Below are 24,481 nucleotides of genomic sequence, written 5' to 3' on the forward strand. Positions count from 1 at the left end.
CTATACCCTCCCAGCTCAAACTACACTAACCTGTGCTTTGTTTCTGGGTTTTTTTTTTTTTTTTTACCCCCTCCATGATGTTCCTTTTCAAGCTATGCCCCCATTCCCCATCCACCCTGGCACAGAAGCTCCTTTGAGAAGTGAGACAGACCATAGTATGCAAAGAGGGAGGAACTGGTAAATCCAGGGTTAAAGCTGAGATAAGGGAGAAAAGTGAGCCCCACTGATCCAAACTGTAAAGCTCAGGCCATGGCAAAATGGAAAAGTATTTTGTGGGAAAGGAGAGATTTTCCTCGATTGGGCATTTAATGGTTTCTTCGTTGAAACTAGTCTTATCTTGAGTCGTTCTTAAGCCCAGTAAAAATGAGGCAAGTTTGACAGAGGCCGTTGAGAACTTCACCAGTAACTAGTTAAAATGCATGTATCACAATTAGTCATGGTGGTGCACCAGGGAGCAGAGGTGGGAGGATTGCCAGTTTGAAGCCAGCAAATCTTTGTTGGGCTAAAGAGCATAAAGTTATCCTCATATAACTTGGGGGCCTATATTTTAAAACAGGAGAAGAGCTTTCAGGCGAAGTTACCAGTAGTGCGTGCTCCTGAGAACGATGCCTGCTAGTCACACACTGCTAGAGGGTACAGACTGCAGAACTCCCAATGTCAGCACTTACGGTCAGGGTAGCAGGGTCTATAATAACAGCAACCATCAATTTCCTGAGAGCTTGTGTTCCACATACTCCATTTAGTCTCCTAAGCTATTAGAGGCCAAATCGCTTAATCGAGCCCATGTGGTATGGCTGGGATTCAAAGCCATGATTCCATTGGCTTCTTGATATGAAAAAAAAAATTAACTCCAAAATGCTATTTTAAAGAGTACCTGTAGGTACTTTCTTTCTCTTCCTTCCTTTTCTTTTAAGCACGCATGTGATCTTTTTCCTGGGTGTGTTTTAAAACATAATTTCAGTCCCTTTAAAAGAAGTCTATGGATACTTGGTGAAGGTGACAGGCAGCATATCAAGACCCATCAAACATTTTGCTTTTGAGTGTCCTGGATTCTCCACAATCAGAAGATGAGGGCTATTTTAAAACAGCTTTAATTGGTGAAGTAAGATTTCAACTCTCCAGGATGTCACCTGTATTTACCAGCAGCTCTACTTCCCGAGTCTGTCGCCACACACCTGCCAGGGCACCGGTGACTCAAGGAGAGGCATTTCCACTGGGATAGGACTGGCTTTTCAGGGTCACTTCCTGACACAGAAGTATTTTTTTCCTGGCCCTCATGTGTCCATTAATAACGTCTTCCTTGGCATGGCAAGCTCGCTGTGCAAAAAGGCTGGTGTTTCTGCCCTCACAGGTAACCAGTTAGCAAACTCTTAGAGTTGGCTAGTTACTAACATTCTTCTAAAATATCCAGAGGAAAACCAATGAGTAGGTAACCGTTTTTTGCAGTTTTTTTCTGGGGCGTGCTTTCGCCTCCATTATCTCTTTGATTTCATCTCCTCTAAGGTTGGGTGTGGCCTTGGCTGTTTTGCCACTTTATCCAATGAGGTATAACTCCCTTGCTAAAAATAAATAAAAATAAAAAGGAGGAAAGAAAAGGTTGTGGGAGGAAAGGGGGTAAAATTTTCTACAGACATCTTTTTCTTCCCGTACCTGTTATTGCCGCCAGGCACAGAAGTAGGTGGGAGACTGAACTCCACCCTTCCTAAGGAAGCGAGAAGCATGGAAAACGGTGAGAACCAGTGCTGGCCGCACTCACCCCCAGCCCCAGCCAAAGGTCAGAAGCTTCAGCTACTCAAAAGGAAGCTTTCACTTCCTTCCCCTTCTTAGAAAGGCTGGCTGTCCTCAGGCTCGGGCTGTTGAGGTGCTGTTGACTCCACTGTGGAGGCTAAGTTTGGACCTGCCACCCTGAGGTTTAAGAGCGCCATTAAGAGCGCCACAGAGTCAGCCGACATAAGCCATCGAGAGGAAGAAGCAAAGCCTCTCAAACCCCAAACTCAGATCAGAACAAAGAATACAGGTGGCCATGGCATAAAGAAAACAGGCCGAAGTAAGTAGGCAGAAAGCATTTCCTACAGTAGCCAGCTCCCCTCCTCCACTCTCCGTGGGTCTCTATCTCTGCTTCTATCTGTTCACCAAAGCCAAGCAAGATAAGACTGAGTGGCAAATGGTGACCTTTATAGGAAAACCACCCCTAAAATACACTGGAAAAGTTCAGTTAGTTTTTCAGAGTCAAAATAGCTCTCTTAAATAAATTCTCGGTTTATCTGCATAGAATCAGTCCTTGAATTGCCAAGACCTATTTTCTAGGTTTTAAAATCAGGATATGTCAAACTCTTGAAATGGTGGAAAGAAAATGGGTCCCCACTGGTTAGGAGGCAAAGTTGAAAACCATTGAATGCCATGTACTTTGCCCTCCAATGTTTTGACCATGTGTATGCACAGTACTGATTACATGCACTGAATGTACAGAGGAGAAGGTATTCTATTTGCTAGGTTTCCAAGGACTGTCCAGATGCCTCAACTCACAATGATGACTCCACACCGAAGGCAGTTCTGGGCTCTACCCTGTGTGGAACCATGACTTGAACACAGACTCTCATCAGGAGTTACTCAAACTAACTGGCTAAAGCCTAGAAGTCCGCTGTGTAAGAACTCAATTTTTGGCTAGCATTTTGAACACACAAAGTAACAACTTTTAAAAAGCTATGGCCAATGTCCATGATGAGTTTATTTCACAGGGAAGCCCACCTCCCACTCCCCCATGATGTCCCCAGACACCACGGTGACTGGCACTCTGCATTTTCTCTTTTGTCACAGCATATGTAAAAAGAAAACATCAAAAACACATGAAAAACATACCCCTTAAATTAGCAGATTTAAAAGTAAATCTTGAAGCAGTGTCTTGTTATGCTTTGACTAAAACTGTTTACAGATCAAAGTGCACTTGTATAGAGATAGCAACATTTCTATTATGGTATGGGTTATTTTTGCTTTATTGTGGTCTTTTATCTGGATATAAAACTTTTAAAGCTTTCTTCAGCAACAGTCATTCTCCTGTGATCCAGAAGTTATGCATCCACACATCTCTGAACCAGTTTTGTCTTTCTGTGCTTTTCTGCTATGTGCTCTTACACAGGTGGCAATGCCTTCGGAGCAGGTCCAGTCCGACGCTGCACTCAGCCGGGCTGAGTCAGGACAAGGGGAGGGTACGAGATGAGGCATCACGAGTCTGATCCTTTGGTTCATCTTCTTGAAGAAATCACTCGATGAAGCTTACAAATCACTGATAAATTCATCTTTTTGGTTAACAATCAAACCAGCACATTACTGATTAAAATGCCAAACACTGCTTTAAAATGACCACACCCGTGCTCCCATCTTGCTGCTCCAGGATGCCACTGTTTACAACCGGTGTGACAGGACAGGTTACAATAAGGCACGGAGTGGATGGTACAGGTAAAAACGAATACTTTAGGCCTAATTTGTTGTTCTGCACAAATACGAAAATATGTACCGTCTTCAAGATAAAATAACAAAGAAATACATAATTTTTTGTTATGAAATACCTATACAAAATTTTAAAATTTACACCATCTGAGCTGCCAAGAAAGGTTAAAAAAGTATCTTCCCCCCCCCCATACATAAAGCTTCCTCTCATCGGTAGGTCCATAGGAACTTGGGTTTAGAATGTCCAGCACTCAGTGGAGGGAAGAGGGCCAGAATCCCCCTTCCTGCTCTCTCTAACCCCAACACAAGACAAAAACGAAGGTCAGATGTTGACAGTAGTGTATTCTACTTAGTATGCACAACTAATATTGAACATAATCAGGATGGGAGGCTACTGGTACGCTGATGGACTGAGGGATGCATAAGGCACTTGGTGCGAGCGAGAGCAGCATCCTGGCGGAGGGATGGTGGGCACAAGGACGGCAGGCAGGAGGCTCCTCAGGTGCACGGGGCATCTCTACAGCAGGGATGACACAGCAGGTAAGACTCGGAGGTGACTGTTACACCGACGTGGTCACGCGCTCGGTGGCGTGGTTGACCTCGTTTTTGTTTGAATCCAGTCCTTTGGCAGCATTCATGTCATTCCGTAAATTCTCCACCGTCTTTTTCATGTTCTTTAATTCCCCTGGGTGTGGAGTGGCTCGCCTCTGAAGTGTTCTCTGCAAACAAACAGAGGCCCGAGTGTTTGGTTTTATCCATTACTGTTTCAAAGCATGCAGCTTTGAGGCATTAGCATTCCAACACAAATCTTACAACTTCAGAAATCCGAGTTCCAGGGGAAACAGCTTTCTTCACAGCTGTGCGTGTTCATGAGCTGCTCACCCAGAGTTCACGGGACATTAAAGTCACTTCATAGTCATGACTGAATGTATGACTTTTAGAATAAAGGAATACATTTTAAAATATTAGTATAAACTGGTAGTAAGTTTCTACGTGTTCATGGAAAATAACAAAATTTAAAATATAGCTATGGAATAAAGAAGAAAAATAAAAAATATACCCTAAAATAAATTTGCCCCAATGCTCTTTCATTACGCTAAGTTAGCTCTGGTCTCCCTTACCCCTCCAGGCTCAGGGGCTGAGAAAGAGCAAGCCAGTGAGGAGGACTTCATCTGGGCTTGACCGCTGTGTGCCATTTACTGTTCTAATGAAGTGTGTGTTCTAATGAGGACCACAGTGCTAAGAGGTGAGCGGTAGGCTTTGCAGTTTGTACATTCCCTGTTAGCTAACATACGCCATGCCCATTCGGTCATAAGCAGGATTTACATCTCCCCAAAGGCTTCTCCTGGAACACATCAACTTAACAGGGAGCACTGCTGAGGCAGTAAAAGCGCCACTGAAATAACCACACTCTGAACTGTCTGTGGTGAGCATTAAAGAAATGCTGACTTTGATGCTGTCATCCCTAGCTCCCCTCTTGCTCTCTTCTAAGACATATGCCTACCAGACAGCTGGTAGCAGCTGGAGTAATAAAGACAGCAATAATCATGTTAAAGTGGTCTTAGTCTGGGGGGCTGCGAACCCCACTCCCTAAGCACTGTTATGAAAACCCCAATTGGTACAGAGAGTTCAGAAATCCAGTGTACGGGTTGGAGAAATAGCCCTGTCCAGTGGTAAAAAGCACATAACTACTCTTCTAAGACCTGAGGCTTAGTACCCAGCACCCATGATGGCTAGATCACAACTGCCTTTAGCTGCAGCCAGGACCAGGGCATCTGGCAGCCTCTTCAGGCAACACTCATACTTAAACACACATGTATACACATGATTGAAAATAAATATCTTAAAAAAAAAAAACAACAACCAGAAACTGTACAAACCAGTATCAAGCTGAGACAAGCAATGCCTGAGAGACGTTTTCAAATAGGGACCAGAGAGTGTGGGCTTCAAACACAGTCCTGATTTCTAAATGGACGTTTGCTTGCCAAGATAGTTCAACCAACATGGCAAAACTCTACCCAAAGACCACGGCAGCCTGGTGTGCCAAGAAGAGATATGTCTTGTGCTGAGTCGCATAATGGCATCAGGACGGCGAGAACACAGCCCACACAGCCTAGCCATGAGCGATGTGGGAGAGAGGAAAGACAGGCCACACAGGCCAGAACCGAGAGGGAAGCACTGCCAATTGTAAAGAAGAGCGTGGGGCACGAGGGGAAACTCTCACAAGGAAATAAAAACAGCAAAAACTATTTAGGCAACAGCATTAGCAGCTCAATCTGCCCAATCCACATGTTAGGACTCAGTGCCTTGAGAGTTACTCTGGTTTTTAGTTTGTTTGTTTGTTTGTTTGATTGATTGATTTTAATCACAGATGTTAAAAGGCAAAACAGAAAAAAATACTATGCGAAACCAAAGCAAATAAATCCTCGTTGGGCTGCACTGTCGGTCTGGGATGAGTGTCCACCCCCATACCGTTTGGTTTTCCTCTTCATCCTTCTCATCTTCCAAAAAGCGGATAGCGCTAACTCTGTGGACGGAGTGGTCATCCCAGGCTTCCTCAGAGACGTCATTTACCAGGCTCTCCATGGCACCACAGCGCGGCAGGCTCTCTGCAGTAACAAAGACAACATCAGCAGGGAACGCTGGCCATGGGAAGGGCTACACTGTAATTTAGTGGCTGGCTGGTCAGAATCCATATGGAGACGCAGAGTGCCAGGAATAAGGAGGGCAGACCACTACTTCAACCTCCAGCCTTTGCTCTCCACTAAAATGTAAGACAAGGCTTGGGAGGAATCCCTCCCTTGTGATGGAACTATGTTTGAGATCCTCTGGGACACTGAAGTGTTTCACTACAGAAGGCTAAAATACATTAAAGGATGTTTTTTGTTTGTGTGTGTGTTTCTTTCTTTCTTTCTTTTTGGTTTTTTTGTTTGTTTTGCTTTTTTTGTGGAGTCTTTTCACTCTGTGTGTGTGTGTGTGTGTGTGTGTGTGTGTGTGTGTGTGTCCGTCCTTCCCTCCCCTCTCCCCCTATGATGGTGTGGTTGCAGTCGAGGGGGGATGGTACTTTCCTTTGTGACATTCTATTACAGTTTGCTGAGACTATCAGGGTCATTTTGGAATGTTCCAGCTAAGAGGACTCCAATATTCCTACCAAGCCTGTATCTCTCAGCAAGGGATTCATACCATCATGTTTCTGTGATTTTTTTTTTTTAAATCAGGAAATCTACAAAACAAAGATACAATGACTCAAAGTAACTCACTGGCTTAAAGATACTGGCTCAAAGGTGTTAACTGGGAATCCTCCAGTATCCGTTTGGATTTTAACAAGCCACCCCTTTGATGAGCACTACGCTTTTACCCTTATGTGTGTAATTCCAAACCAAAGGGTTGCTTCCAGAATTTCAGACATAATAAGCAGACACGAGTGATCCTTTCCTAAAAGACCTAGGGGACCCTTCCAGAGTTGCCACACAACTGCTTCACCTTGCTCTAGTTGGGCAAATGGAACAAAATGCAAGCACACTTGGGAGGAATAGGCCCTGTGGGCCATCATTAGTCCCAGCTCGATGTCCCTAAGATAAAGTCACCTTGGCAGATGGGCTCAGAAGGCATCTGAGGAAGTAAGACACACGTTAAAATCTTCTCCCCGGTGGTGTGGTCTACGTCTGTCTGGAACGTGAGGAGAGGCTGGGACTGGTTGTCAGATAACCACAGGGCCTTTAACTTCAGGGTGGTCAGCGATAAGGGCAGATGGTGTAACCTGACGTAGAACAAGAGAGATCACAACCAGAAGAGCCGGGAACTGACTCCTCTACACACAAATGGAAGGAAATAGGAGCCTCAGACATGGTTCTTACCACTGCCCAGGGCTGCAGCCCCACTGGTTGGCTGCTGGGAGTCCCCAGGAGTGGCAAGAAGGAGACAGTGAAAGAGGCAAGGAATCGAGCTGCAGCAGAGACACAAACACAGAGCCTTCCTGAAACTGCCATCTCTGGGGACATCATTTCAGGGGCTCCATTTAAACTTTGGCCTTCGCTCCTAGTTTTCAGAATCACTCAAGTGATAATTAGCATTCCCATCAAATTATTTTGCTTCAGATGACAGAATCCATACGAAAACACTTTAAACGTTGAAATGCGACACCGGAATATTAGGTGTATATTTGTGCTTGCACCAAGATTTGGTAGACTGCAACCATCAAAAGTGTATCTCACAAAAGTAACCTGAGAGAGTAAACTGACGCACACCCTTTCCTTTATAACCTGCTTTGGTCATGGTTGTCTATCACAGCAATAAAATATCATCCTGACTGAGGCAACCCAATCACAAAAAACACATGGTATGCATTCACTGATAAGTGGATATTAGCCCAAAAGCTTGGATTACCCAAGATACAGTCCACAAACCACATGACGTTCAAGAAGGATGACCAAAGTGTGGATGTTTCAGTCCTTCTTAGAAAGGGGAACAAAAATATTCATAGGAGAAAATACAGAGACAAAGCTTGGAGCAGAGACTGAAGAAAAGGCCATCCAGTGACTGCCCCACCTGGAGATCCATCTCATATACAAACACCAAACCCAGACTATATTGCTGATGCCAAGAAGTGTAAGCTGACAGGAGCCTGATATAGCTGTCTCCTGAGAGGCTTTGCCAGAGCAAGACAAATACAGAGGCGAATGCTCATAGCCAACCATTGAACTGAGAACGGGGTCCCTAATGGAGGAGTTAGAGAAAGGACTGAAGGAGCTGAAGGGCCTTGTAACCCCATAAGACCAACAATACTAACCAACCAGAGCTCCCAGCGACTAAACCACCATCCAAAGAGTACACATGGACAGACCCATGGCTCCAGCTGCATATGTAGCAGAGGATGGCCTTGTTGGGCACCAATGGGAGGAGAAGCCCTTGGTCCTGCCTTGCAAGGCTCGATGCCCCAGTGTAAGGGAATGTCAGGGTGGGGAGGCAGGAAGGGGTGGGTGAGTAGGGGAACACCCTCACAGAAGGAGGAGGAAGAGGAGGAAGAAGAGGAGGAGGAGGAGGGAGAGGAGGAGGAAGAGGAGAAGAAGGATGGGATAGAGGGTTTATGGACGGGAAACCTGGAAAGGGAATAACATTTGACACGTAAATAAAAAAATATCAAATAAAAAATATACCTAATATGGACATTTGTACCAGGGTTGTGGTTTAGTCCTGTGACAGACACATGGTCATGCCATTTTGGGCAAGACTGTGAAAGTGTATGGAACTTTGGGCAGGGGATGATGACATAAGTACTTACGATTCAGTGGAATATTGGAAGATACTGTGTTGAGGGCAGGGCAGACAACTGAGACCTGGCTTGAAAAGTTTCACAGGGAAGCAAAGACTTTACTGGGACCATAGGTAAGGTATGACCACTTAAGAGTCTGTCAGGCAGGCTGATGGCTCAGGAATCATTAACAAAAAAGACTAGTACTATTGGAACGAAACCTTTGTTCTAGGGGAACAATTGATGCTGGTTGGGTGGAGCTGAGAAACGAGCTGTTATTCTACTTAGGGTTTCTATTGCTGTGATGAAATACCAGGACCAAGAGCAATTTGGGGAGGAAGTCCTGCTTACTGTGCTTCCACATCACAGCTCATCACCCAGGGAAGTCAGGGTAGGACCTCACGGCAGGAAGCTTGAGGCAGGAACTGATGCAGAGGCTCACTGGCTTTCCCAGCCTGCCTGCTTCTCCCCCCCACCCCCACACCTCTTGTCTCTCCTTCAAAGGTTCGTTTATTTATTTTATATATACACAAGTACTCTGTTTCCAAGTATACCAGAAGAGGGAATCAGATCCCATTAAAGATGGCTATGAGCCACCATGGGAATTGAACTCAGGGCCTCTAGAAGAGCAGCTAGTGCTCTTAACCACGTAGCCACCTCTCCAGCACCCCCTCCCCAGGCCTGCTTTCTTATACACCCATAAACACCAGCCCAGGAGTGGCTGGGCCCTCCCACATCAACCATTAAAAAAATGTCCTACAGGGCTTCTCAGAAATCAATCTGATGGAGGCATTGTCTCAGTTGTGATTGCCTCTTCCCAAATGACCCTGGCTTCTGTCAAGTTGACATAAACCCAGCCAGCAGGCACTGATTAAGAGACTAGCAGCACTGGGATAAGGACTTCTGGGAATATTTCCCCGGGGTCATGTAACACACAAAATTAACTTGTATGCCGCACCAGCCCAAGAACCAGGAGTTGTAGTTTTTAGAAAATAACAAAGCCTCATGGGAAATTACGGTAGCCTATGGCTTTTGTCTTTATAAGCAACCTGCAATGTGTGTGTAAGTTTCAGAGGGTGGTCCTGACCAAAGTCCATCTTGGTTAGCATTTAATAAAGCTTACTCCAAACATGGCTCAAAATGGTGGAATTGGATTTTCCCCACAGAATCTCAGGATTAACACTCAGTGCATAAAAGTCACCAACCAGAGTGGGACAAGGCTGCGTGTGATGCTGGCCACTAACCTTGACAGTGACTAAGAGTCTTAAAGGTGATACTAAGTGTTGAAGGCAGAGCTTCAATCACAGTACAGACCCTAGGGCTGAAGGGGTCATGGGAAAGGCAGAATCAGAATCCCTAGAGAGGCCAGGAGGCCACTGTTGAAGGTGCATCCTCAACACACTGGAGACGCCAGGGCCAAGCCACGACGGACAGCAGCAGCTGTGGAGTGAAGTTGGTCTGAACGTAGGAGACAAGCTGTGTTTGCTACCAATGATGGACAGAGCTGAAGAAATGAAGCTCCCTTTGGAGCCAAGAAGACCACAAGTCCCAGACATCAGACATGGAGCTGGCTATACTTCTGAACTTGGGTTTTACTTTGATTTGATGTGACTGTGCCCTAGTTTTCTCCTCTTGGAGCAAAAAGGTATGTGGTTATTTTATTTTATTTTTTAGGAGCCCACAGTTGAGAGGTTTGAAATATTCTAAAGAAAATACTTTAACAGAGTTTGAATTTTTAAAGTGGTTTTAATGTTGCTTATGTTTTATGTTATTAATATGAATTAAGGGTATGAACAAGAAAGGAAAGGTTACAGTTGAAAAGTGATATGTTTGTGTATCAAGCAGATAAGGGAGTCAATTGTCGTGGTTGGTTTTTTGTTTATATTTTGTGTGTCTGTTTGTTTTTTTCAGTTCACTTGACATAAGCTAGAGTTACCTGAGAAAAGAAACCACAATTAAGAAACTACTTCCACCCAAATTGTATATAGGCAAGACTGTAGGGCATTTTCTTGATGAATGATTGATGCGGATGGGCCCAATTCATTATGGGTGGTGCCACCCCTGGCATGTGGCCTTAGGATGTATAAGAAAGCAACTTAACAAGCCAGAGGGAGCAAGCCAATAAGCAGCACTCCTCCATGGCTTCTGCTTCACTGCCTGCCTCCAGGTTCCCCCTGCCTTGGCTTGCCCCAGTTATAGCTTTCTTCCCCACACTGCTTTTGGCTGTGGCCTCCACCAGTTCAGGAGAAGCCTAACTAAGATAATACTTCACGAACGGTCCCACTCATAACTCTGTAGTGAAGAGCTCATACCAATACAAGGACCTCTGGAGGATCTGAGGGGAGACAGCTTGTCTCAGCCCCCTCCTTACGACACTTAGAAGTGTTTGCTCTTAAAGTGAGCCACAAGCGAAACCTCTCATGCTACCCCAAAGCCATTTCTCTTTGTAACAAATCTGTTGTATACACATTCAAATTCAAAGAAAGCAAAGACATTTTTTTGGAGAGGGCAGGCACTGTGACAGAGGTACGTGCACACATGCACACACACTCCCACACGCACATACACATGTGAATACAGGACCAAGGACACAGCTCAGTGGTCGGGGTTTGACTCCAGCAGCACAAACATAGGTAGACCACATGGACACAAAGCTCAAGCATCACAGATGAAAACACCTTTCTATTACAGACATGAAATGGTCTGAATTTTTACCGTTTCTTTTAAAATAGGAGTTAAGCTAATAATATCCTTTAAACTGTTAAAAAAAAAAAAAAAAGAAAAAAAACCCAAGTGTTGCCCAAAAACATCAGTCAGCAAATCTGCTGTTCTTATTCACAACTGCACAAGGGAGGGGAAAAAAATCAAGACTTGAAAATTGGCACAAAACAGACAATCTGCTCCCCCCAGTACCTCAGAGCAATCACCGGCTTCCCAGTGAGCACCGCCAAAGGCAATCGGAAGGCTAAAAATACCACCAACAAATAACAGCTTCCACGGATGACAAGTGGGTGATAAAAGCCGAAATAAATTACTAGACTCTCCAACAGCGGACATTATAATCGTATTCCAGCTCACATTAACGAGTTATCTGAAACACTAGCTTCCCTGCAAACAGCCCAAGTGCCAGCCAGCTCCAACACAGATGCTGCTGACCAGCCCAAGTGCCAGCCAGCTCCAACACAGATGCTGCTGACCAAGTCCGCACCACAGACCAGTCCATTCTCAACGGGTCAGTACAGAAATGTTCCCCACAGTGCTCCTGTCCCTTCTCCATCTGCACACACTCTGCTGGCCGGGCCAAGCCCCTACCCTGGCCTGGCTGTGGCCTGCTCCTTGTAGACACACACACTCCTCTGCTTCCCTCAGGAAGATGGCCTCACTAGATGTCAGAAAATGTTATAAATACCCAGCTTTCCAGGGGAGCCACTTCTCTGTGCCACTGAGTAAATGGAACCAGCACAGGAAACCCCATGGTCTCACTTCCACACAACACTGTATTCTATTCAGCACCACACGCCCCAGAAATAAAAGGCTGGTGTTTACTGGTTTACGCCGATGGGCAAGGACGAGAGCAAACAAACTGTGACCAACGCCAGCCTCAAGTGACCTTCCATGCCTCAGGAATATTACAGCAACCAACAGCTTTGCCAAAGGTATTCAAGAGCCCAGTGTGAGTGCTGGCCAACAGTGTTACCCAACGTCAGCCAATGGGCGAGCGCTGCTCCACTTTAACGTCTCATCTGTTTGCTACTTCCAAGTGGATTTCCTAGTTTCAAGCGGTTTTTACTAGATAAAAAAGTCTGAAGTGTATAAAAGGTTAGAACAGAAGCGATGAGAAAAAAAGTAGCGAAATATGTCAAATGAAAGCCCCATACCCTGCAGGTCTCAGCCACTGCTTACTGACAGGAGGACTGCCAGCCATCATCTGGGCTAGTGCACGAATACGGTTTTGTTTTAGAAGACAAGAAACAAAACAGTGCAACACCATTCAGCACTGGCTTTTCAGTCAGAATCATGAGTCTTCATTTGAATGCAAAAAAAATAAAACCCCAACAACTCATTTTTGATGACTTAATAGTCCAGTTGAAAGATGTTTAAACTGTTTTATTAGGACATTTGTGTATGCACACACATACACACACGCACGCACGCACGCACACACACACACACAGGCACTGTTTCTAGTACTTGGTAGTATTTACATTGAAGCAAGAGCCCCACACATCTACCCTGCTGTGTGTTCCTGGTCAGTAGCTCTAGGCAGAGAGGTTAGTAAGCGTTAGGAAATTCTGTCCCGTGTCCAAGAGTAGCTGAAGATAAAGGACACTTCCTGTCCCTGCCGGGGGGTTGGGGGGGGGGGCTCCTACATGGTACTCTACTCGTGTGTCACACATCCTATCAGGTCCGTTACAGCAAGCTCCTACAGGAGCAGGCAGTCCCAGCAGCTAGCACTGCCTGTATATGCGTGAGAGCAGAGATGAGGCTACGACTTCAGTCATCCCCCCCATGACAGTTCTGCAGGTCTCAACACTGACATGGTAGTCTGACTATTATTATTGGTTTTGCTACCGAAATTTTACAACAAGTAGTGATTAAACACTTTTAAAGGCTGAGAATCTAGCTACGAATTTATATATGGGTGGACAAAATGTCACATTTGACTGACTCAGATGATGACTGTGTACCTCAACAATTAAATGTGTGTCTCCACGCAACCCAAGCATAACACAAGATTAAGTCCCATTTCTTCTGAGAACTGGATAATGAATGCCCTACTCATAGGAAACAGTTTTAAAAGTCAGAGTCATCTTTCTGCTCAAGAATTGAGAGTGCAAATTCATGGTCAAGGACCAGGAAAGGGTTCAGAGTTCCTGAGTTTCCTGGGCTGCAAAGAGGAGGAAGCAGCTGGATAGAACAGTGACCCTCCTCACGATGCAAAGGCTGCAGTGAGCAGACAGCAGAAACCAAGGTTCAGTACAAATCACCCTGAGTTTCCAGTCAACCGAGACTTCTCCTGAGCAGTGACCTTTAAAGCCACAGCTCACCTCCATTACAGCTCATTTAACCCAGTTGTCTGCGGGTCCATTGCAAGGGACAAAGAGTGGAGGCTTGTGCCTGACCTAAGTGACCAGCTAATCAGATGTGGGAGCGAGTCCTCCAGCACTCTTCACATTGTGGGCCTCTGCCAAGTAAAGTCAGCTTTCTCCAGATTAATGCATTACTGTTGATCTAGCCCTATCACTTACAAAGGCAATTTTTTAAATCTCTGTTAACAATGAAGACTATAACACACGTTTCAATACCAAGCTGCTCATTCTGCAAACCACTTGGTTGAGTCAAGCATTTACCAGCCGCCCACTGTGCTAGATGCTGTGATGGGACAGGTGACACAATGGCGCAGAATCAGAAAGGTGACGCACATACACGCCAACTGATGATCACCACAGGAAAGCTCTTCACAGAGATCCGAAGGGAAAACAGGAGAGAGAGTGAAGAGCAGGCTGAAGAACAAAGGCAGGGTCGGGGAAGGGAGTCCCTGAAGAAAGGCCAGCCTGCTCAGGCCCAGAGTGGGGATGCTATGTCATGGAGACGCCACCTGGTTCTAACTGTCGTCTGGATTCTGAATCATGTGGACATTATGGAGCCTCTCCCCATACCCATGTCCCTGTCCCTACATGCACAACTTTACTTACAAATTCAGGAAGTTGAAAGTGACTAGGACAGAATATCAAGACTAGTGTTTAGAATTCAGCCAGGTTGGGTGGTATGTGACTCTTCACGGCCTCTCAGGAGGCTGGGGTGAGGAGGATGGCCCGAGGAACATACTGAAACTCTGTCGCGCCTCATATATATATATAAACCCTGATGTAAGCTTTTCTTACAGATAAAGACTCTCTAAGGCCCACTGTGACTTAAACACCTATAAAAGCTACGGCAAGGTCTCTGGCCTGCTTTCTGGGTCTTTTAGATGTACCACCATTCAGGAAGGGCTCTGCTCTGAAATAGTCCAGGTTGTGCTGTCACGGCTCCACTGGCTGTACTAGTTTGGTCCCCGTGCAGAATTCTCTAACCCTGTGATGGTTCAGTAAAGCAGTATATCCCTCAGAAAGATAGGGCCAAGGCGCAGCTACAGAGAGGCATGCAAAGACTGGGACTGGATGTGGATCTGTCTCCTTCTTTACCTGTTCCCTGCCACATCGAGGACGTGAAGTTCCATGGCCTGTGATACTTCTGAAGGTATTCGGGTCAGTCTGTTGTCCCGTATGCAGAACACGGTGAGGCTGCAGCATCCGCCAATCTATAGTGGGAGAGAAAAGCATATTTTCTTTTCTCCATTTTAAGCAGGGGTGTGTGTCGGGGTAAGAAAGCAGGCCAGAGGCATAAAGAAGATGCATATGACTTTGAGTTAAACAATTCTACTTCAAAATATTAGGCTAGAGGTTTAACACTAAGCAATGATATACAGCTCATAGCCTGCCCTGTAACTCCAATATTTTCACTATTCCAGAGTTAAGCAAGGGAGGAAGGGAACTGATATGCAGGAATTGTCACTAAGTACATTTTGATAGCTTTTGGTCCCTCATAAATTAACTTGGTAAAATCACTTTCCCTTGAGGAATGCAAAACCAGTAACATCTTAGCAAGAAGTGACACTGGTAAATGTATACATTTCTGTCAGTCATGGTCAAGTCCTAACAACTACACTGAACCAACAGCTATGTCCACATCTGAGTCTACTCAAAGGTAGTCGAACTTTCAGTGTGTGGTCTTCAAGACACGCTAGTTCATGCCTTTTCTGAGCAATGAGGCCATGAATTTTTGAGTCAGAAAAGCCGAACCAAAGGGAAGGAAAAATAACTTGATCGCACACATAACCTTCTCCCAGACTCCATAAAGCGCTGCATTCTTCTAGCCTTTGCCTTCCTGAGGAGAGAAAGCTCATGAAGGGACCTATTGATTTCTTTCTGACACATGGAAAAATACTACCTTAGGGCCTCTCACTAGAGGAAGATTCCTGAATCCTCAACTGTCTGAATGAAAAAAAAAAATATATATATATATATATCACCGTAAAAGAAGAGAATGCACCTTTAAAACACTGCTACAGTTGATTTCATGCACAATCCTTTTACTTCTAAGAATATCAGGACTGCAAATTAATATATTTAACTGCAGAGTTCAAACACAACAGATGTAAACGTATTAACATTATGAAACACAGATTTACAACTGTCTCGTCACAGAGCGAGCACCTCAATGCACAGTAAGGTGGGACTAAACCTTTCAGGTCTCAGATCGAAGCCTGTCATGCCAGTAAAACCAGTTTATTCACTGTATATTTAGACAATCACTTCTTACAGAAATGTCTTCCTGTTATAAAACAATCTTACCGGTAATCCTAATTGGCTGGTTGTCCTTCAGCCCCTCCAGTTTTCCAGAACCTTCTGGTCATTATAATAAACTACCCTCTACATTTCTTTCATAATTACGGATCATCACTCTAACAGGACAAAATGTCTCTGGAAAGTCTTAAGGTCGTTTGACCAGATTACTGTTTATTTGTACAGTTAGACTACTTGACAAGAGTAGTGCCTTTCTTACCTACCCACCATCCATTGCTTCTGCCTACTCAAGGACGCTCACACAGCTTATCTCCTGTGATAAGCATGGTTTAGGTGATAGGTGGGAGTTACCCACTTCTCATAGATGTAGAGACAGTAGAACTCTTCTGTGTTCTAGCAAGATTAACAAGAGTAGTTCTTGAGTTTTCAAAACCAAGAGCCCAATGCAGTGCCATGAAAGAGGTGAGCTGCTGTCTCCCATCTGGCTTGGCACTGCATGAAAGAGAGGAAGGAAATTGCTGGCTCTACCTAGAAGTCCAGGAACATCATGGGAAGCGATCAAAGCCCCATCCTTCTGAGGTCTGACATCACTGTCTCTGAAAAGCTTAGGTGGTCCTGACAAAGATCTCCTCGTGGGAAGTTCTCACAGAACACCATTCCCAACCCACCCAGGGGCCAGCATCCCTACCAGACCCGAGTGCAGTGTGGGCTATGGGTTTGTATAAGAGTCCGTCTTTCAAGGCTGTGCTCAGCAGCCACACCTCTGGCTAACTTTGAAAAGAGAAGCTTTATCCATACCCAAAGGAGGCAAAAGAGGCAATATCAGTTGCTTGCCTATGGGCATCTTGCCTTGACAATGTCTCATCTCAGCCCCCCATATGTGTTTGGGGACCCCAAGCTATACTATGTCAATGTTTTCCAATTCTATCTTATGCATATATTGCATGGTAAAAATTGCTTAATTAAAGAAGACCAGAGGGCACAAAAAAATGAGGATAAGCTAATACCCCTAAGTACTAGATGAGAACAGCATAAATGTGCACTGGAGTGTATATGCTATCTGCTGGGTTTATAACCTCATCTCCTCTCACTTTCTCTTTCCTCAAGCAGTGGCAGGCAGCTATGTGCAGGAGCCTCCTATGTTCTGGGCTGTCAAAGCCGGCAGCCTCCTGATAGCCAGTGTTTATGTTGTCTGGAGGACAATGTCAGCACCACACAGCACATGCTGCAAAGTTTGAAAGAGGAGGCCCTGGCCACTCTTGAAACCATGCTGTCAGATACGCCTTCCTGTCAAAAACCTGCTTACACATCAGCCAGCAAGGAAGGGCATGCGATTTTGTCTTTTAGAAAGAAAAATATTAGTAACAGCAGCTTCAAAACAGCTCAAGAGCTAGTTTATTATGGATACTAAGGAGAGTGTCAGGCATGGAGAGAGGGGATGCTGTGAGGTCATGCACACATCTGTGAGGTTCTAGGCTGAGTCACTTATTCTGTAGGTTTGGATCAGTCCACTTCAACCAAAAGTAACGGCAAGAAACTCTGAATGAAACCAGGCGTGTAATTGGTGCCTATCCTGGCTGCCGCTGTTCAGCAGCTCTTCTGTTCCAAGAAGTGAAAGCCACAGATGTGAATGACAAGTCTAACCAACACTTGAGTATTCATGGAACTCCTGGAACTACCCCAGCAGTGGCTTCCTTTTTTTTGTAGAGTTTACCTGGACCTTTTAAGAACTGTCTGATTGACCGCATATCCCAATTCTCTTTTATATGAAAACTCAGTTAGGGACAGACATGAGCTCACTATCATGTTACCCGATCATGTGTGTGTATTCTGATCTCTTTTTTGGTTTCACAGGCAGAATTTGAAGGTTCCCTGGCGGTCATCAGGATAAAATGTCTATTATCACTTAGAAATTCTGGGAAGCAGAGCCACTATTTAAATAACCTATTACCAGTTATGTAGGAAGGTGGTATTTTAAACCTCCCTTAAACCACTAATAACACCTTCCAAGAATACATCGGTTTGGATCTGGAGTCTCTAAAAACTACAGAATGTAGCAGGAAACCCTAGTTTAGCTCTTTTGTGTCTATGTTAATTCCAAATGATCCTATCGGTAACTGTCTGCCATTAAGCCAACCCAGGCAGGACCTGGGGGTGAGCACTGCAGCCTCTAAAGCAGCAGCTCTTCACCTGCCTAACGCTGAGACCCTTTAATACAGATCCTCACGCTATGGTGGCCTCCCCGCCCGACCATAAAACTATTTTCTTGTTGCATCCTTACAATTGGATTTTGTTATTGTTGTGAATCATAATGCAAATATCTGTGCTAGCTGGTGGTCTTAGACAGGCCTCTCAGATGATCTTAAGTGACCCCTGTGAAGGGGTCGCAAGCCACAGGTTGAGAAGCAGTACTCTAGGGGGTAAACTCTTCTGGAGCAGCCATCATACCAATGACTCAGAGAAGCAGCCAAGGTCACATGTATGAGGCTGTTTTCCCATGATTCACTATTGGAAGCAGAATAGAGGCCACATTTCACAGGCAAAAAGGAAAACTTACAAAGAAAACAAAATCTGGTCTGAAAGACAAGGTGAACAAAAATAATATACATAATTTTAGAATCCTTTTCAGAGCCTTGCTATATTATAAAAATGTTCCCACTTCAGGAACGTTTTTGAAATTATATGGTTTGGGGATTCTACAAAGTATTGGACCACACATGTAACAAGACATGACCTTTAGTGTGAGTATGCACACACATGCACATATCAAGAACATATTCTAATGTCATTATACTGCTCAAGGATTTTATTGACTGCACAGTATTTTCCCCTGTAGATACATAACAGATTATTACACAATCCATCCATGTTTGATGTTCCTAGTTAGTTTTATCCCCGCCCCTCCCCCCTTCCCCCCAACTCTGGTTTTTCAGGCAGAGTTTCACTGTGTGGCCCTCGCTGTCCTGGAACTGACTCTGTAGACCAGGCTGATGAACTCAGAGATCTGCCAGCCTCTGCGTCCCAGCTGGGATTAAAGGTGTGAGCCACCACTATGGCGATATAGTCAGTTCTAACACTTCTTTGATTCCCTCCCAGCACTAGTTTAATAATCTGTTGAATGTGATACTGATTATATCACAAAAGTACAGTAAAAATCAGACAATAAGCACATGACACAAGAGACTGGCCCATGATGGCCGCAACTATTTACACTCAGGACGGTTTCTGGAACATGTGAGCCGCTTCATGTGTGTCTAGGATGGTCCCTGCTGTATAAAATCCAAAATACAGCCTGTGTGTGTGTCAGTATCCATGGCCTAATTTTTAGAATAAACTTCTAGAGACAGAAGAACAAAGGGGATATGCATGTTGTTAAGGTTCTTAATAATCTCGGTAGCCTCTCCCGTGACAGCCCTAGACATCCATCCTGACAGGATACTATGTACTGCCCTGTACTATTTGCCACACCTCTGTGAAAACCAAGGAAGCTGATTCCCCTACTCTCCCTTTCCGGGTGTCACTTGGTTTTGCTTTTGCTTACTGTTCCATCTTTTGCTAAGTGACATGAAGAACTTGCTAATAATCATTAAGATTTTCTTCATTTGGGATCAACTGTCTTCCTACCTGTAAGCTGTTTCTTATCCTCTTTCAGATAAGAAATCGTCAAGGAAACAAGTCTATCATAAATATCTGTTTGCTCCTCACATGCATGTGAGGCTTGGTGTGCATTTGAAGGTCAGGGGCGATCTCATCTTTTCTAGGGTCTAATTCTCCTAGTTTGTAGACACAGGGTCTCTCGCTGGCCTGGACCCCCTCGTTAGGCTAGTCTGCCAGGTCAGGAAGCCCCAGGGACCCAAGAGCCTCTTTCTTCAGTGTTGGGTTACACACTTAGCTTTTTAACAAGGCCTCCAGGGACTGAACTCAGGTCCTCATGCTTGTGGGGCAGGTATTGTATTCACCGAGCCAGCTCTAGCCTTGTCAACTGTTTCTTGGATGATTTATTTCCTCTTACAGATTTAGGAACCTACTCTCAGTCTTCAGATCTTAGGGCCAACTGTAATTTATTCTACTATGTATCAAATACTTATTCTATATTATACTTTCTATCAATAATCTTTTTTTTTATTAACTTGAGTATTTCTTATATACATTTCGAGTGTTATTCCCTTTCCCGGTTTCCGGGCAAACATCCCCCTCCCCCCTCCCCTTCCTTATGGGTGTTCCCCTCCCCATCCTCCCCCCATTGCTGCCCTCCCCCCAACAATCTAGTTCACTGGGGGTTCAGTCTTAGCAGGACCCAGGGCTTCCCCTTCCACTGGTGCTCTTACTAGGATATTCATTGCTACCTATGAGGTCAGAGTCCAGGGTCAGTCCATGTATAGTCTTTAGGTAGTAGCTTAGTCCCTGGAAGCTCTGGTTGCTTGGCATTGTTGTTCATAAGGGGTCTCGAGCCCCTTCAAGCTCTTCCAGTTCTTTCTCTTCTATCAATAATCTTAAACTGGAAGGGCAACTTAGACTAAAACAAATTTAACGACAAGCTGTCTGTGGAATGAATGCTCAATCACCACAGACATTTCTGAACATCAGAATACTTATAGGGAATTAATATTTGTACACTGCCTGAATAAAACAAAAGCTTTTATGAATGTTGTTAAAGTTCTACCTTATCCTATTTGACCAAATAGGTTATGATATAGTTGGGACACTTTTCTCAGCTTGATCCAATACAGAAAATAAACAAACAAACAAACAAACAAGCAAACAAGCACGCAAGCAAACATATCCTCTATGTTCTAAACATGGCCATATGCTCGATTTCTTTTGGCCAGAAGGTGTTTCAAGGAAGTGCTTGGCTGGGAATACTGAAGGCGCTGTCCTCCTGCATCAGACCCACGCTCACACCGGCTCCTGCCCATGCTCTCCTCCGCTTAACTCTTCCCCATTCCCAGAGTGTACAAACATAAACCACAGAATGAGAAATGAAACACACGAGTAAGTGCTGGGAGCTCAGACGCATGCCAGGTGGAGCGAACGGGCCCGGTGGAGCCTTCCCACCACGAGCCAGAATCACGCTGACAAAGCACGATGCAGTGAAGGTGGATGAGGCAGCAAAAGATGCCTTTCAGGGTTTCTGAGTAACTTACACCGTAAGTCACAGAAAAGCATCCTTTTGTGACTAATCTCAACCAATGTGAAAAACACATACTGAGCCAACGGACCGGCCATGCAGTCACTGCACCTATTTACAGAGAGGACGGCCATACTGTACAAGGCGGGGCGCACACGGAATGCAGCCAGGTTGGATCTTCATGCACTTAGGAAGCCAAACGGGAGGTTGAGATGGAACTGTAGTCAGAACAATACTTACAAGATGACAAGTTTACCTGACTTTTCTAAAACTCCAAGCAGCTAACAATTAAGAAAACAAGAAACATTCATTGATTTCCAAATGGTTACTACAAATAACACCATGACACACAAACTGGGCCCTTTACTGTGACCCAAACGGTACAAACATCTTCCCCTCAGTCATTGGGAAAGGAGACGGAAATACATGCGGCTGAAAAGTAAGGAGACTGACAATGTGTAATACCAACCAGTAAGACGACGACACAGTACAGGGAAAACTACAGGGCAAACCAACAGCAGTTATACAACTAGGGATTTGGGATGTAAAAACAGATTCGTTCTTGTTTTGGCCTAGATATACTATGTATGCAACTTAACTGATTGAGGAAAAAAAAAGCTAATATATTTTTGTCAAAGGAAAGCATAAGATTTGATGGAGTGGTATCCGCATAGAGGTAGAGCTGGAGTTCACACACACGGACAATCACGGGGAAGACCACACTAACTGTACACACCAGTGACTTGATACGTGGTTGGGACACTCTGTGGTTTAGTTGTTGAGCCCTGAGGAGCCAAGCAGTCAGATCGTTTCTCACGGGGACCAAGCATGTGACCCACAGCAGAGCCGGACACATAGACTTGGTGAGTTTCTTTATCTAGGGGGTGCAGAGCTGAAGATAGTCTAGAAAGATCTCACTTCTAAGAGTCAAAATGTTTCTACTTTATCAAGAGGATAAAGAAAAAAGCATCCATTTTATTCACTTATAAAACCCTTCGTGCCAGGAAATCAACCAGAATGTACCAGAAAATAAACAAAACATGAAGATGTAAGTGCCTTAGAGCTAACCATGTTTGGTGGTGGACTTCAGGAGACACAGAGGTGCTACGTGAGACGCTAACCAGAAACATGCTGGAGAATCACTCTGTCAAGACAAAGACGAGTCCCTGTTACAATGACAGAGGCAGCTTTACAATTTAAAGATTTGCAAAGTTCTTGGCTAAAACGTGTCCCTGGAAGAAAGGATTCACAAGGGATCCAGAGACGCTGGGAGAATGCTGTCATTAAACTCCAAAGTAGCATTTGCACCACGATGCCCCTATGCTGTACTAATGTTTAGAGCACCCAGACTAGAGATCACTTGGCCTTTCCTTACTTAACCAAGGGTTCCCACACTCTCCAGAACGCACTGGTGAAAATGCACTGCTGTGTCAGAATCCGCTGCTTGGCCTGCTTTTACTGACACAGGAATCAGAGATCAGGTCAGAGGTTATTTTGGAGCTAAAGACTGACCGGCCTCAGTTTCTGCATCTGTGAACTTAGGAGGTCATGACTTCAGGACACTGAGTATGTTGACTACACAGAGGTGCCATGGACCACACAGGGTTAAGGAAGAGAGTGACACATCTTCTTGTGCTGGCTCTGCCTCCAGTCCTATCTCCATCCACAAGTGCTAGTCTACAAGGGGAAAACGAGTGCTCACACTATCAGCAGTGTTTCGCTTTACTGTCTGCAGAGTAGAACCAAATGTTTTGATGAGCAGACTCTTAGTTGTGTCCCGATTTGGCTGAGAGGTAGACTTGAGTATTTCTGTTGCTGACAGTTTGGTTTAGATGTGATGGCTCATGTTAAAGGTGTGTCGGATTATAAAATGTGCTGTGCTCTTAATCTGTATCCTGTCATTTCCACTCAGGAAAGTTATCCCTGTGAACTGGGCTCTGTGAGCAGAGAACTAATCGAGGAAAAGAAAGAGGAAGCCCACACACCCTGTATAGTAGCCCTAGAAAAGTAGGTGGGCCTCAGGTTCTGGCTGGTTAAATACCAATTCTGAAACTATTCCAAGCGGGTGGAAGGGTCAAAGGAAGGAAATATGAACACAAAACTGAATCTGGCCAATGATCATGGCAAAGGAAGAGGATTTTTCTATGAGAGCCCAACAATCAGGAAGCCTCACCAATGGTCTATTCCATAAAGGGAACGGTAAGGACCATGAACTCAGCCTTTAGCTGTGTTACAAGCATTAGAAACAACAAAAGGGGAAGCCCAGTCTTACTCCTTCCAGTACAGCTCTCCCAGCCCCCCTGACTGTAAACCACCACAAAGGGCACTGGAGACCTCCACACTTTGTGCTCTGTGGGTTATCTCTTTGGTTGGCACTTCCACCTCCTCTGATGGACTTCAAAGCCTCTGAAAAGCCTAGAGCTCCTTTGTGCAATGGAAGCTGGTTGTCTCCTTTTACTAGAGGGATAGATGGCGGTGAGAGGAGGAGGGTGGTGACATAGGAGGAAGAGGGGGTGATGGTGGTGAAGGTAGATATGCCTTTGTAAAGGCTTCCTACCTAGACATTAACTTGTCCTGGTTTAAATCTGTGATGAGAAACAGGGTTGTATGGAGGTCCACTTTTATAAACACAGTAACCGTCTATGGTTATATGTGACAGTTAAACTCGAAATCATCCACATCCTCTGGCAAACTCCCAAATTGTCCACTTTTGTAAATAGAGCTGTTCTCTTTCTATCAAAATATCACTCTCTTTCTTCTATTTAAATCTTATCAACATGCCTTTCTCAGCTCTCTTTAATGTTACTGATAACCACTCTCGGATTCAGTCCTCCAACCACGTTCACGCTCATAACCTTAATATATTATACATCTATTAAACATTAAAAAGAATCAAGCCAATGCTCAAGGACATTTTTCAACCTTTACATGTAATAATTATTACCATTTTTATTTCTTTAGCAGCACATACCTCTTTTGGTAATGACACTAGTTTATTCCTGTCTGCATTCAAGTTGTTCAACTTCTTAAGTTTTCCAATGCTCGTAGGTAAGGTCTGTTAAAATAATGCTTTTGTTATTAACTGACCACTGACTTCTTTAAGCTTAGCTCAACAGAAAAAAGCAATTATGTACAAGGACTTTAAAAGTATCAGCAAAAGAAAATACTTTTTGAATATCTGAGGTCTGTGATGGGATCTTGGAGAAACGTAACTAAGTGTTCTGACTTGCTGTTGATGTGGTCGTATGTCTGAAAGGAAATGAATGAAAGGCAGACAGGGAAAGGTGATATCTTCCACTCAGACAAGTG

General features: G+C 44.5%; 1 protein-coding gene across 5 annotated transcripts in view; it reads right to left on the reverse strand.

Moving 5' to 3' along the window:
• Nucleotides 1–2,693: 2,693 nt before the first annotated feature.
• Nucleotides 2,694–24,481, reverse strand: part of Lrrc1 (leucine rich repeat containing 1) — a 115,819-nt gene continuing 94,031 nt past the window's right edge. For 4 of the 5 annotated variants that reach the window (XM_087563116.1, XM_087563114.1, XM_087563113.1 and 1 more), the window contains 5 exons: nucleotides 24,144–24,227; nucleotides 14,884–14,999; nucleotides 7,035–7,207; nucleotides 5,920–6,056; nucleotides 2,694–4,166 (listed from right to left, as the gene is read on the reverse strand). In XM_087563116.1, the coding sequence (XP_087419242.1) occupies nucleotides 4,008–4,166; nucleotides 5,920–6,056; nucleotides 7,035–7,207; nucleotides 14,884–14,999; nucleotides 24,144–24,227 (669 nt within the window). In that variant the 3' untranslated portion in view covers nucleotides 2,694–4,007. 5 annotated transcript variants of the gene reach the window in all.

Source organism: Rattus norvegicus, chromosome 8 (assembly GCF_021556685.1).
Source record: "Rattus norvegicus strain SHRSP/BbbUtx chromosome 8, alternate assembly SHRSP_T2T, whole genome shotgun sequence".
Lineage (NCBI taxonomy): Eukaryota > Metazoa > Chordata > Mammalia > Rodentia > Muridae > Rattus > Rattus norvegicus.